Raw genomic sequence first — 16,177 nt, forward strand, 5'->3', positions numbered from 1 at the left:
TTAGTGACCGAGACATTGCTATCACTTGCCAACATTTTGATGCTGCTCGTCAATTATTAGCAGTTTATGGATGGGGTTCTCCTACTAGTGATGAGCAGGAAGGAAGTTATCTTTCCTTGACAGAGATCCACTCTTTATGGGAGGCTATTCAGATTTTGAGACAGAATTATATGCAGTTGGTAGCTGATAGAGATTATCTTATGGAGTGGGGTAGTACAACATATGATGCATTGTTGGCCAAGGAAGATGAGGTGAGTGAGCTTACTGAGCAGCTTGAGGTGACTTTTGAGATTCTTGAGAGTACACAGTTGGCTTTCAAGGAGTCACAGTTTCATTTGGCTAAGGTGACCATGGAGTTAGAGCGACTACAGTCTTTATCTGATTCTATACAGTCACAAGCTATGGTGTTTGGTGATTCGAGGATGTCCATGACTGAGATTGTCAGAGACAATGGAGATGGGGATGCATCCATCCTTGATACTAACATTGGCATATCAGGTTCATTCCCACTAGAGTCAGGTTTAGTTGAGTTGGGTATTGTAGCAGATTATTGTATGCCTGACAGGGTGGTGGCCTCTAGTACTGAAGGCACAGAGACTAGAGATGTATCAAAGGTCATGTGTGATGTTGGTGAGTCGACAGTTGGCATGGTTCCTGATAGTAATACTACTCCCTTGGTGATATCTTTGGAGGTAGTAGTCAGTTCCAACATTGTTGATGATCAATTGCAGTTAGTTTCATCTGGATTACAGTCTGAGCCACTGACTGAGATTGGCGCATTCTATCGGCATTACACTGTGAGGTACACTCATCAATTTACCTTTGATGACCATGTTGATGAGATTATGATACAGAGATGTACTTTGGTTCCTAGTGCTTATCATCAATTATGGAATAGTTTGATGCCTCGAGATGAGAGTTGTGATGGGCACGACATGGCGACAGGTTTTGTAGTTGATAGCTTGATAATACATGACTTAGAGCAGGAGTTTTGGAGTGATGCTTCAGCAAGTGTTGTTATTGATTCTACTCCTTTGGCTATGACATCTCCTGACTTAGCTAGTGATCAGTCACAGTGGGTTGTATCACTTGTTCATGGTGAGTTGTTGACTGAGGTTGGTTTTTTTAATCAACATTATATTGCAAGGTATGTACATCAGTTAACAATTGATCCTTATGCTGAGGAGTTGATGGCAGGAAAATTTGGTTTGGGTTCCATTTCTTGTTGTTTATCTTGTGATGGCTTTTCACCATCAGGGGTGCATGGGAGTTATGGTTATGAGACAGTGGCCAATGATCTACAGAGTTGTGTTGACTGCAGGAGTTGTATAGTGTGTGGATTCTCCATACTTGGTATAGTTTCATTTGAGAGCATTCACCATTGTTGCAGAGTTGGATTGTACATTCCATATAGGCCAGTGGAATGCATTGATGGTATTTACTATGTTGGTAGTCCACTTTACTTGGGTTTTGATATTCTAAGAGTTTGTGTCTCATGGGTTTTTGACTGTGGTAATGGTGATTTTGGAGTTTGGTTGAGCTATAATTGCCAGTTTGATTATGGATTCCTCTTGGTCATATTGCAGAGGATCTTGCAGGAGTCTGTGTTAATTGGTAGTAGTATAGTTCATGACTACATTTGGGATCCAGGAGGATTGATTGGTTTATTGTTCAGCCATTGCTTGAGGACAAGCAATGTTTGGGGAGGGGAGGACTTGTCATGTCCCCTTTTCAAATAATTAAAAAATAATAATCTTTGCTAAGACAGGCAGGCCCAAGAAAGTGAAGTTTCGGAAAAAGGGAGTTAATCTTTGGAAACCGTTGGACTAATAAATGATAATTATTATTAAAATATGTTTCATTAACCTCTCTTGGACGTGAGTTACAGTTATGCCCTTTTTAAAGAGGTTTGGAGGCATTTTGGGGGGATTCCAGACTTGATTTTCACTCATTCTTTGTTATTCTTCAGAGGCTGCCAAACCTGTGGAGAAGGAGACCCAAGAACGGGAGTTTGCAGGTTTCCAGGGAGACCCAAGAACGGGAGTTTGCAGGTTTCCAGGAAGGCTAAGGACAGGAGTTTGAAGCCATTCCATGTGCATGCTCATACAGAGTTTGCCTTTGTGCTGAACAGTGCAGATTTGTGAGTTTCCGGGTGTATTTTTGTAAGAGTTTGGTGTTTCCGGTTGAGTATTTCATATCAGTTTTGGTTGCTGCTGTATTTTATACTTTAAGCTGTTAAAATAGAGCTGAATATATATATTGGGACGTGATTAAACTTCTGAGATAGATTATTAGTGTTCTTGTGGTGTTTCCGAGCATATTTTGTGCTATTTCGGGAGCCCGATGAGCATAGTTTTGGTCCTACATTTTCGAGCTGTTGTGTAAAGGCTATACGGATCTGGAAATATCAATTTGTAGGCTGTTATGCTGCTGAAAGTTCTGTAAAAATTTCCATTTTCAGATTCATTAATAATTTGTGAAGTTGTGAAGCTTTTAGCACTATTTTCAACATACCCGATTTGGGGTTTCTTAAGGAATTTGGTGGATCTTTGTGATAGCAGTTGTTTGATTTTAAAGATCTGATTAGAGGTTGGAAATATCATGAAAAATCAGAAAAGGGACATTTCAATATTTCAAATATGTGTGACTTGGATTTTAAGTTGTAGTTAATTGTCTAGTTGGATTATAATTGTGGTCTTTTCCCCTTTTGGTTAATTACGCGTTGGATTGATTTTGATATAATATGATTAATTTTGATGTTTTATAGTCAATGATTTCATGTGTAATATCATCCATGTCCATTGCCTATATATTAGTTTTTAAATTGGAGTTTGAGGTTTAATCCAAGCATACTAGAGTATTGGGGTGTTTTGATGTTTCTCCTTTGTTTATAGTCATCTCTTGTTTTGATGTCATTATCATATAAACTTCGGTTCTTATATTGATTGATGTTTTAATGTGGAGGTCTATTGCTATATGGTTTGGGTTAATTGCATAATTGAGGTCACATGAGGGTCCTGATTATTTTCTTGACATCATATTATTGAAATTAATTTAATGTTTTTGATTAGATAAACAAGTTTTACAGGGATCCTGAAACTCAATAGTTAAAACATATAAGGCTGATAATAAGCATGAAAGCCCAGCCAAAAAAGTACAAGTTCAGAGGCTGATAATAAGCATAAAGCCCAGCCAGAAAGTAGAGTTCTGAGAAAAGACCAGGAAAAAAGACAAGTAAAACCATGGCCTAAAGTTAGACCAAAAGCCAAAAGACAAAGAACAAAAGAATAGGCAAGAGTTATTCCTCGCTCTTTCACTCCAGCTCATGCATAACCTAAGCAGCCTCAAAGGCTAGTTGGTTCTCCTCCGCTTCCAGCTGTTACGCCCTTTGGTCCCCCTGGTCCTGATCAGGAATGGTGTTGTCCTTTGTGGAGTTGTCCTCGCTTCTGGCTTCATCCCTGTCTTTTCCTTCCTCATCATCCTGCATTTCTTTGTCTTTGATCCAGCCTGTAAGAGAGATGATGTTGTTGTTAATGGAGCTTAACAAAGAGAACATCTGATTCACAAGGTTGTGATTGTAGTTCTCCAAGTTGTGTATCCTTCTTTTTGCTAGATTGAGCCTGTTAGCCAAGTCTGTCCTCTTGTTAGCATCCATCCCTTTCCTTGTTGCCTCAATATGTCTCACCTATTCTTTGACCTCCTCCAGCTCGTGGAAAAGCCATTTGATTGATCTAAAATTGTCAATCATACTATTATGAGCATTGTTCAAGAGGTTCATCCCTGTCTCCCTGGCTCTATCTGAAATAGCTACTATTGCCAGGTCAATGAGTTCTTCTAGCCGCTGTTCCTCTTGATTTTCCATGAGGATTTGGGGATTCATGGCCTCCCTGAAGATGCCCATCTTTGAAGTCTTGACATTAAATTTTATCCAAGCTTTCCTCCTATCATTGACCTGCACTTCCCCTTCCGCATACCTTGCATTCTCCTCTTTCTTTTCCTTAGGTTGGGCTTGGAGGTGGACAGGAGATAGGGGTAGCATAGATGCCTCCTCAAACTGAGAGCACATTTCATCCAAACTCTCCCTCTTGCGTTTCTTCCTTCCACTTTCATCCTTAATTTCCTCTTGCATCTCCTTAACCACCTCCTCAAACTCTAGCTCCTCCTCATCATCACTGACTCCCTCCTCATCCTTCTCAGGAGGCTTCTGCCCAAGAAATTAATTTAATGTTGACTTGTTAACAAATGGGGCTTTCATGATGCACTTTCTTAATTGGAGACCATGCTTTATTAAATTATATTTTACTACTATATTGGATCCTAGTTGTATATTGTTGGATCATGGAGATTTAATGTATCCAATTTTGTTGTAACAGATTCAAAAAAGGAGTTCCCAAGTACTGTACTATATTTGGAATCATGGATATGCTTCAAAATCTAGAAAGTTCCTATGTGTTTATTTTGTAATGATGTTTGGTTGACCTCCTTGTTATTTTTTCTTTTTGAATCCCTTGATGGCTTGAGTCTATGCTCCAAACATAGCCTTGTTTGGTTTGATTATGAGGATTTTACAAGGCTCCACTTTTGATGGTTTTCTTTTCTTCACTCTTTTGATTTTAGTTTGGAGCATATGAGGGTCTTGTTAGGACCATAGTGTGAAGGGTGACTTGCAATGGGGGCCAGGGCCCAAAGTGGTCAATTTAGGGTAACCCATTGTGAAGTTTTTAATCAAGTGGTAACTTAATAAAATTAAATACATTTGGAATTTCACATTAATAAAAGATAACATTGTCTCACCCATGCCTAGAGTATGCATGCACTCTTTTTATGAGGATGGGTTGAAAAGGTCTGGCCATTCACATGATGTTGATCTCGTAGTGTAACACCTTGGTTCAGTGAGGTGATTGTTTGCACATGGTGTCCCCCTAAGCACCAAATCTAGAGAAGCTATGTGATGGCACTGATAGGAAACCATGTGATGACACCCCTTTGTTTGTATCCTAGGAGCTCCCTCGTGTTTGTTTTGGACTCTCCTCTAGTATAGAATGTTTGCTTTGTGATTTCTTTATGGCATTTTGTTAGTTATCCTTGTGAATTCCTATCCCAGTTCTTGGATGGGATGTCCTATGTTTTCATACTTTTGTTTTGAGCTTCATATAGGGCCTTTTATTATCTCCTAGCTTGGGGGTGTGGGTCATGAGTTTCCACGTGGTAGGTGGATAATCTTTTATCCATCGAGTATTTTTCTAGTGTTGCTTGAGAGATGGATGAATTTGCATTCTCTCCTTTGCAGTTTCATGTTCATGTAGTTAGATGTCTTCTACGATTCATCATATCATATTATGCAACTTTTTATGGATGTATCATGATTCTATCATCACATTGATGTATAATTGTTGTATTGTATTTCTCTTGAAGAGACAAATGTAAAATGTACATGTGAACACGATGTAGCAATTACTTGAAAATTGGTTGTGATGATAAGGAATAAATGAATAAGCATGTATGTCCTAGATTTCAAATCATATGATCTCTAGGTTAACCAATTATAACATTGAATTTGTCAACCAATTATAACATTGAATTTGTCTATTCATAATGCAAGTTTAGTTTCACATAGATCTTAATATATTCTCATGTATGTTATGCGTTGTAAGTTGTAAGTAGTGACATCGAGGAACCTATGAGGACTTGGTTGATTCATTAATGATAAACATTCATATTTGCATTTAATGAAATAAATCTTAATGAGTTAATCTTAGAAGCAATGATATAGGAAGGTATGTGTTACAGTTAGGGTAATATTTCATAATGATTTATGCAGTGGAAAAATTATGTTGTTGGACTTTAGATTTTAAACAAAAAATAAAATAAAAATCATTCCACTTTTTTCTTTATTGATGTGTTGTCCTCTCCGATTCCTTGGTGGGGCATTACAACAACTCACTTGTGCAATACAACTTTGGTAAAGATATAGTCTCTTTAGAAAATGATAGCACTTACACAAGTGCATAATTTTTTTGAAATTCTTTGTTTCTTCCTATTTCCTAAAACTGCCCTACCAGCTATAGTAGAAACTATGTTGCCCTTCAACCTTTGTATATATGAGCAATGCACATTCTAATTTTTGTGGTGACCTTCCACTTATATGCCATAATAAATAAATACTATTTCAATTGAATTCTTCATCCCATTTTTTTTTACTATGTCATACCTAGTGAACTGAATATGATATTTCACCCTATATAACACTGTATCACACCATATGTATATATCTAAAAAAGGATTTCAACTTGAAAGCTTTCATACTTCCAATTCAATTTTCCAACTGTGATTCGTACTCTAGTTAACAATTCTTCGTTAAGAACAAGAGCTTTTTGCGAGCTAGAGTCCCTGCCTTTTGGGGTCATAGTGGGATTGTAGCTGTATGTGTTCAAAAAAGAGATCTTACAATGCATATTTTCGATATTTGTATTTAAAACATGCTTCTTTACAAATAATGGAACAAAATAGAGATTAAGGAACAAAATAAGAGTTGAAAACTTTGATAATGATAGGGAGCATGAACTCAAACACTAATAGTTAATCTGAAATCTATCATATTCTTAAGATTTATTTATTTATTTATTTTAAATTTTAAGTTCATTTGTATTTATTAAAAATTATAATTTATGTTTAGTTTGTAGTTTTAAATATTTTATGATTATAGTTTCTAATTAAAAAATAATAGAATTTCAAAATACAGTATTAAAATATTTCATTTATTAATAATATATACAAAAATTCATAGAAACAAACTAATTGTAAGAATAAAATTTAATTTAGTTGATATAATTGAAATTGAATTTGTTTGTATAAAAACAATAGTGGAATTCTTGTATATTTGAATATAAATATATTTTAAGTATCTAGTTGATAGATTAAATTACAATATAAAAATCTACTTATTTATCAAATTAAATAATTCCAAATTGATGTTATGCCTACATATGTTTATCCAATCTTTGTTTGATCAAATGACATAAGTTTATCCAACTTTAGCAATCTATCTCTAAACTTGATTATGATAATATGATTTTCAATTAATACATTAAATAAATAAATAAAGTGTTATTTATATATTTAATGAGTATAATATACATGTCTTGTGTATCAAAATAAAATAATATTTATTTTATTTTAATAAAAGATTTATAACACTATTTTTTAAACATAGAATTTTATAATATTATATTACACTTATATATGATATTAATTTCTATTATAGAACATTATAGATATATTTTTCTAATAATCACAAGTATTTAATTAATAAATATTTAATATTTTAAATTTTCATATCTAATTATATTAAATAAACTTTATATTATCTACACATATATTTCTATTTTCTTTCAAATTTATATTTTAAAAATTATTTTAATAAATAAATATATTTTAACATTTATCTTAATATAATAAGTATTCCCGAGCAGCGCCATTTGAGAGCTCTCCTTTCTCATTGCTCCGTCCATGTCATCAGACTTACTTTTGTCGGGATGGGAAGACATTTATGAGTAACCGACAACTCCTAAAATAATTCTGACAAGATTATTAATTACATTTTTGAAATATTTGGGAAAAAGAAGATCTATGCCCCCGGACCAATCAGAATTTTTTTTTCTATTCTGATAAATAAATTTAAAAATACAAAGTACAAAACATTGTAATCCATGAGGCCACATCTTTCGACGCGCTCTGTCAAAAAGTTCTCGCGCCTTGTCGATTCTTCCACATCTGAGAAAAGAATAAAAAAATCTGTATCCTTTCTGATATGATGGATATCCATTTCCTCTTCCAAAGCTCCCATTGCTGCACAGGTAGAGAGGAACCTGGCTAGACTGTTCTTGAAAGTTTCCGAAGCATTTTAAACAAATCCATCTTGTGCATATCCTGAAATCACTGTAGTCCACGAGGACACATTTCTTTGAGGCATTCTGTCAAACAGTTCATGTGCCTTCAATATGTTTCTATATTTTGCGTGCATGTCTAACCCAGCATTTCCAAACATAATTGAGGACTGTAGCTGAGAGTCCTCAATCTCCAAGGCCCGATGACTCTGCCTGTCGAAGCCATTACCCAACTCGGCCAAAGATGGGGGAAAATTTCTTTTAAATTGGTTCAAAATTCAATCTTTTTTGCCTTAATTGCAGAGCAGTACTTTTCATAGAGTCTTCCACACAAAAGTAACGTTTTCTCCCTTAAATTCGTCTAAACCAACTGCTTAATTTATGTATCGCTGCCTCATTAATCGAAGTCGCTGTTACAGCTCATATGACATACATTTATGGGGTTTCAGAGGGAATCCCTTTCAGCTTGATAAAAACGACTGTTCGAGGCTAAGCTGTTGAGAAAGACGTACCTTGGGTTTCACCAATAAAATTTCAATCCTCACACAATTGAGACAACCAGAAAGTAGTTAGTTATTTATTTATTTATTGATGACGCCTTAAATAGGCCAAAACAGCAAAAGCTCACAAATTAGTCCAACATAAAGGACCTGAAATGACCAAACAGTGTAATTAAGAAAGGGTGGACATGACATACTTAATAGATTCATTGTACTAGGTACTTGAAGCTGTTGCATAAAAGGCAACAAACAGTAGGAAAGTACAAATGTTTGTGTCAAAGTCCTGTATCACTGTGATAGTATTTAATCTAAAACAGTCATGTCCAGCCTGAAGTGAGGAAGACCAATCTTAGAGCCTGTGAGCTTAACGTCTTCCTTAACTTGTGCCCGAAATTCTTTGGTGGTGAATCCTCTGTAATGGCAGCCACTCTGGTTTGGGTTGAGTATGTATGTATCATCACAAGGGTTTACAAAATATGCGAGTGATACCCTCTCTTCATTACAGTTCACGGATACTCGGTGTTCCACACTCTTACAAACATCATTGCTCCATGCCTGCGTCATCATCATAAGCAAATTTAGTTTGCCAACATTAAAATATGCTAAGTTGATCGGCACTCAGCATGCTTACAGCGACTTCTGCATGAAGTTTTTGACAAAACATTTATCTAGGGAAATTCAGAAGCATTTCAAACTATAAAACCACTATTTGTGATTATGAGCGTCATTAAATTTTTGTGTAGAATCTTAGCTGAGAGAACCAAAAATAATTCTAAATTAAATTGGAGCAATTTGTATGCTTTTGCATTTATGAACTATGATCTGAAATGTCAACAAAATATTTTTTTATAAAATTCAGAAACATTTCAGATTGTATGATTATATATGATTATGAGCATCATGAAACAGGTGTATAAGAGAAGCTTAGAGTGGAGAGAACCAAGATCTTAAAAATTATATAAAGTGGCCGAAATTTTTATTGAGTTTGATTATTTTGTGTATAACTGATGATGTATTACGAAGCATGAGCTGAAAACTTTATGCAACAAAATCTAAAAATATTTCATAGTGTACAATTATCTGTGATAACAAGTGTTACAGAACTTTGGGTGTATGAAAGAGTTCCAGCTGGGACAACAATAGGCTCTAAAATTGAAAAGGTTGATTTTCATGTGATCTAGTCCGATTTAATTGTTGTACTGCTGATGATGCTGATGATGATGCTATGATGTAGCATGAAGTATGATCTAAAATGTCAGTGAAACATTTCAACTGCATAACTATTTATGATCACAATTTGCATGTGAAAGAAACATAGAACTGAGAAAACAGTAAAACTAAATTAAATCTGAACATATGACATTGGTTTGATTAAATTGCTGTATTACTAATGAAAAAATTTATACTATGAAATCAAAACATTTCAAACTGTACAACTATTTCAAAAAACATGATCACAACTACTACCAAACTTTTGTGTATACATGATTACAACTACCACCAAACTTTTGTGTATAAGAGACGAATAGAGCTGAGAGAACAATGACACACAAAAAGAATTAAATGAGAATGCATTATAAGAAAGAAACTGTGCAAATAGTAACAAAAAAAACTGCAACCCAATGTGGAAATCAGATTGCAGATCTCAAATATTTGTAAACATGAGCCCACAGCAAAAACATTAAGCTAGAGCTTTTACACAATTTGTATAGTACTAGGAGGAGCAAGACTAGTAGGTGTGTAGAAGCACCAGAGGTAAATTCAGAACTCAGAGTCATATATTTGTAAATTTTTCATGGCCTGGACAAAGGATGGATATTGACTTCACCTGCAAGAGGTCACCAACGTTGACAACAAGTGCATCAGCCCTGGGTTTGATATTGATCCAGCTTCCCTGCCTGAGGATCTCAAGACCACCAACTTGATCTTGGTGGATGATTGTAAGCAGACTGCTGTCGGTGTGGGGTTGCAACCCATAGACAGCCCCTGGCCTCGTGCAGGTCAGATAGCGGTTCAGTTTTATGAACGAATCAGCAGTTGAGAAACAGTCACTGTAATAAGATGGGGTTAAACCCATCTCTGATGATAAAGCCCCCAAAATCTCAGTGCCAAGTTTACTCATTTCTCTTCCATATTCTTGCAATGTCAAACTACAAACCCAACTATCACAAATTAGTTCAAATGACAGATTGAGATAACCCTAATTCCTTCACTACATTGGAATTTTAATAAGATTTTTTGTATACCTGAGGAGACTGAGATCTGTGGGTTGGATCCAATGGAATGATGCACCCGCCTGTAAGTTGAATGCATGAGGGTGTATGAGAAAGGATTCCATCCAATTGGATTTCTTCACTTCCATTCCAATTGGAGAACCCCACATGTAGGGAAACATGTCCCTGCTTACGGTGCTTTTCTTGACTTCAAATGGGAGGGAAAAGAGTTCGTTTGTGTGTGTGCGCATCTGTTGAATGAGATCAGAAGGCACACCATGATTTATTGCTTGGAAAAATCCCCATTCTGAACAGGCCTTGATGATGTTTTGCGCACACTCGCATGAATGTGGGCCTCTCAAAAGCTGCAAATCAAGTAATGGGGGGGCACAGTGTTCATCCTCCTCTTTGTGTTCTTCTTCATCAGCTGTAATAGAGGGTAGGTGCTGATCTCGTAGAAAATGTTCATATTTGGTCTCCAATGGCGGATAGGAGGCGTTCCTGCCCCTCCCCATCGCTCAGCCTCTTGCAATCTCATTGAAACCAGCTATAATTTAATATAAGAAGTCAGAAGCATATTATGTCAAGGCTATAATTTTATATAAGGAGTCAGAAGCATTATGTCAAGTAGTCTCGAGTGCGTTTTAAAAATACACAAAAAGACAAGCCTGCTGAGAATATACGACAAATTATCGTTCTAGATAAGGTAAGTGCAGAGATAGTTTTTTAATATTTTACTTTACAATTTTTTATATTATAGGCAATGGGCATGATTTCTTTTCGGACCACGTTTAATTAGTCTTATTTATTTTTATTATAGGCATGATTTCTTTGCGGACCACGTTTAATTAGTTTTATTAGTTGATTGAAGTTTGGAAGGATAGAAATTTCATAATTACTGAATTCCAAATTATTATTCAACATTGGGGGCTTATAAATATATATGCTTTTAATAGTAAGGTAGGGAGGAAGGAAACCTATGACAAGCTGGTAAGGATCTAAGAAAATATGAAAGATAAACAATTAATGTGTATGGGAGATTTTAATACCCCTTTTATCATTCGGAGAAACTAGGGGGAAACAGGGACTGCCCTGAAAGTTTGCAAGACCTTAATGACTTTATGAACATAATGGATTTTATTGATGTGGATTTGAGAGGGAACCCGTTTACTTGGACCAATAATAGGAAAGGGAATGATCTTATACAGGTGAGATTGGATAGGTTGATGGTGATAGGGAATTGGAATAGTCTGAGCAATTCCCTACTGGAGAACCTTACTAGAACTGCTTCAAACCATTCCCCTTTAATCTTTCAGTGAGAGGATGGTTTAAAGGGTGGACCGAAACCTTTCAGGTATGAAATAATGTGGCAATCTCACCCAGAATTCAAAGATGGAACTCAAGAATGGTGGAATATAAGGTTAGATGGCACTGCTATGCATAGACTAACTCAAAAGCTTGATAATATAGGGAGAAATGTCAAGGGATGGGCGAAGAGTTCCTTTGGAGACTTGTTCAAAATCAAAGGAGAAGTGGAGGAAAAACTGAAAAAGCTCTAAGGGGAAATTGTTGAAGTAAATAACCTTGAAAGTGCAACTGAGGAAGAAGAGGAATATATAAAAAAATGGAAGGATATTATGTTGAGGGAGGAAACTTATTGAAAACAAAGATCAAGAGTCCAATGGTTAACTAAGGGGGACAAAAACACTATTTTCTTTCACAGGTTAGCCTCCAATCATAAAAGAAGAAACACAATCAGCAGATTGGAAGGGGAAGGAGGGAGGATACATAAGGACTAGGAGGAGATGGGAAGACATGCGGTGGAATATTTTAGCAAGGCTTACATCAAGGATAATAATGTAGGAAATCAAGTTATCAGAAGAAGTTTGATTAATACGATCCCACAGGTGCTGGGCATGGTGGAAAACAACCACATTCTAGGAAACATCACGGAGGAGGAAGTGAAATGTGTTGTGTTTTCTATGAAGGCTTCTAAGGCCCCAAGTCCAGACCGTTTCCCTCCAACTTTCTTCCAGCACTTTTAGGAGATTGTTAAAAGTGAATTGGTCTGGGCTACCAGAGATTTCTTTAAAACTGAGAAGATGCTAAAAAGGATTAATAAGACTTTTATTGCTTTAGTCCCCAAAACTCTGACACGCATAAGCCTATTGGATTTTAGGCCAATAAATCTGTGCAATACAGTTTATAAGATCTTTGCCAAAGTTCTAGTCAATAGGATAAAACTATTTCTGGAAAAAATTATTGGTATCCCACAGAAGGGATTTGTTCTAGGAAGACAAATCTTGGATGTAGCGATAAGCACACATGAGATCATTCATTCTATGGAAAAAAAATAAAAGACCTAGTATGGCCTTCAAGTTAGATATATCTAAGGCCTATGATAAGGTGAAGTGGGACTTCCTCTATGATGTGCTTGAAAGAGTGGAGTTCAATGACAAAGTGATAAACCTAATTAAGATGATGGTTGGATTGGTTCAGTTTTCTATTCTTTTAAATGGCTCCCCCTGGGGCAATTTTGGAGTGGAGAAAAGACCAAGACAAGGTGACCCACAATCGCCCTACCTTTTTATTATGGTTGCTGAGGTATTGGGGAGGTCCTTCACCAAATTGGTTAACACAAGATGTGTTAAAGGGATTAAGCTTGCTACTACAGCTGATACTGAAGTGCTGCAACAATTTGTTGATGATACTTTCTTCTTTGGAGAATCTTCGGTTATGGAAGTTGAAACCTGGAAGACTATCCTTCATAATTATGAAGAAAGTTTAGGCCAACAAGTTAATTACTATAAAAGTAAAATCTACTTTTTAAACACTGATACCTCATTACAATGGAAGATAAGAAACATTTTAGGCTGTTAGTCTGCCAACCTCCTGGATACTTATCTTGGCTTTCCATTAACCACTAAGGAGGTGACTAATGATTTCTGGAATACTATAGTGGAAAGAATTTAAAAGAAGCTAGCAGGATGGAAAGGAAATTTTTTAAGCAATGCTGGTAAATTGCAATTGCTCTCGATAGCTCTACAGGGCATTCCAATTTACTTCCTATCCCTTTTTAAAATTAACCAAAATATGGCAGACATAATTGAGAGAATACAAAGGAATTTCCTCTGGTCAGGGATGAAGGAGAAGGACAAATTGAGTTTGGTCAACAGGAATGAGGTTTGTAAGCCAAAGGAGAAAGGGGGTTTGAGAGTTAAAAGACTTCAGGATCTGAACAAAGCACTCCTTACCAAGATAGGCTGGAGACTGGGAGAAGATATACAGACTGGGGCAATATAATGAAAGCTAAATATTTGTCAAATTCTCCTTTCACTTGGAATCTCTTCAACAATGACCTTCCTAGAGGCTCCAAAATCTAGATGAATATTGTCAGGAGTAGAAGCTTACTAAGGGAAGGGACAAGGTGGATTGTGGGGAATGGACGTAGTATCAGATTTTGGGAGGATAATTGGATGGGGGGGAAATCGCTGGTTTACAACAAATTTAAAAGACTAATGGAGTTATTAAAAGAAGACATGGGAAGGAAGGTGGAAGACTATATGGATCAAGGGAGGAAGTGGAAGAAACTATGTAAATACACTTACACTCAGGAGAATATTCAGCTTATTAAGGAATTGGAAATGATATTGGTAGCTCAAAGACCCCCAATTACGATCCAGGAGGATACTAAAGTTTGGGACTTAACTTCTAGTGGTCAATTTATAGTCAAATTGCTTACAAACATCTCTTTAGTAAGAACTTTTTCCCACCATTATGGGGTACAGTTTGGATTAGTAATCTTCTCCCTAAGATTAATTTTTTCTGGTGGACTGTTCAACATGGTAAAATTTTAACTCTTGACAATCTAAAAAGAAGGGGATTTTTGATCACAAACTGATGTTGTCTCTGCAAAGAAAAGGAGGAGAGTATCTATCACCTGTTTCTTGAATGTCAGTATGCCTTGAAGATTTGGGCTACGGTGTGGGAGAAATTTGGTTTGAATTAGGTTCTGAAGGAGAACCTCAGTCAATTTGTGGAGAATTTGAGCTATCCCTTCTACCACCCAAAATTGGTTTTTCTTTGGAAAATAGTTCCACCATATATGGAAAGAGAGAAACAACAAAATATTTAGGGAGGTGGAAAAACTTGGGGAGGTGGTGATGGGAATCATGGAAAAATTGCTTAAGGAAAATTTAAGGGTAGCCGAATGTAAGTTACTGAAGGAAGAACCAGGTAGGCTAGAAGGATAGATTGCTAAAAAATGTGGGGTCCAAGTGGGCTTTTATCTTTTTGATAACTCAAAAGTGTTAAAGAGACAACAAACAAGATGGAAACCACCAACCCTAACCTAATTCAAACTAAACTTTGATGGGGATGCTAGAGGGGGTATAGGAGTAGTGGGTGGAGTGTTGAGAAATGGGAATGGAGATGCATTGTTAATCTACTTTGGGAAGGTGGGAGGTGGAAGTAATAACTTGGCTGAAGCTATGGCTCTACTTTGGGATCTTCAGCTGATTAGTGAAATGCATGTTAAGGAAATAACTATAGAAGGGGACTCCAAATTAATTATTGATTTGGTAAATGGAGTGTCCGAAACGGGATGGAATATTCGAACCATCATCATGGACATTATACACATTTTGGAAGGAATGGAAAGGGTCCACCTGTAGCACATATATAAAGAAGGAAATAAGGTGGCAGACGTGGCAATGACCATGGATTTTGAATTAACGACAGTCACATGCTAGAGAAATATGGAAAATCTAAACGAGGACATTATGTCCTTGATTCACAAGGAATGAGGGGGAGTATTAACTAATTATGACTACAAAATTTAAGGCTAGGGCCAAATTTGGCAATTTCTTCCCTAGAAAGTTGAAATTCGCTAAATTTAATAATTCTTTTAGGGGAATGAGGAGAAGACATGGTTGTACTTATGGTAAAATGAATGGATATGAATTGAGGAGAGTTTCATTTTACCATTATGGTAACTTATTGCTGAATTCAAATTACTTCATTTTTGAAAGTACGAATAATATCATTATACAGAGTGTCAGAGATTTAAGGGGTGTTAAAAGTATGATATTAAACATGCACAATTCTCATAATGAATTTGCATGGAATTTCGAAGTGTCTCAAAAATAGGTTTGTATAACCCTTTCGCTCTTCTCAAAGAGGTATAGAGCTAAAAATATTAACAGAGATATTGGAGAGAAGGAGGTTCAGATGCGCATCACTGAGGTGAGGGATTTAGAAGAAAGTGGGGAAGACATGGGTGGAGATTTGAATAGGCTGGAGCCCACAAAAATTGAGAATTTCAATGACAGGATGGCGACCTGGTTCTTATTAAAGGAAGGGTGATTTTTGCCTTACATGTAGGCGATGACGAGGTATGATGAGAATTGTGCCCTCCAATTTGTTAATGGGTGGAATGATCGCAAGGTAACCATAAATGGCATTAGTTTCCAAGTAAATGAGGAAGTAATAGCCATGGCCACTGGGCTATCTATGAAAGGAAGAAAATGGAGAAAGGTTACTAAAACGACAAATGAGGCCAATATGAACAGTTTCTTTG

The 16,177-nt window shown here is 36.2% G+C and overlaps 1 protein-coding gene across 1 annotated transcript; it reads right to left on the bottom strand.

The window, feature by feature from the left end:
• Positions 1-8,452: 8,452 nt before the first annotated feature.
• LOC149557178 (gibberellin 2-beta-dioxygenase 8-like) lies at positions 8,453-11,129 on the bottom strand. The gene is made up of 3 exons (XM_089785948.1): positions 10,633-11,129; positions 10,215-10,536; positions 8,453-8,941 (listed from the first exon to the last, which is right to left on the bottom strand). Exons 1-3 carry the CDS (start codon positions 11,112-11,114, stop codon positions 8,690-8,692), a joined length of 1,056 nt encoding a protein of 351 aa, XP_089642074.1. The 5' UTR covers positions 11,115-11,129; the 3' UTR covers positions 8,453-8,689.
• Positions 11,130-16,177: the final 5,048 nt, after the last annotated feature.

Source organism: Cupressus sempervirens, chromosome 5 (assembly GCF_028749045.1).
Source record: "Cupressus sempervirens isolate cs-2001-9-10 chromosome 5, ASM2874904v1, whole genome shotgun sequence".
Classification (NCBI taxonomy): domain Eukaryota; kingdom Viridiplantae; phylum Streptophyta; class Pinopsida; order Cupressales; family Cupressaceae; genus Cupressus; species Cupressus sempervirens.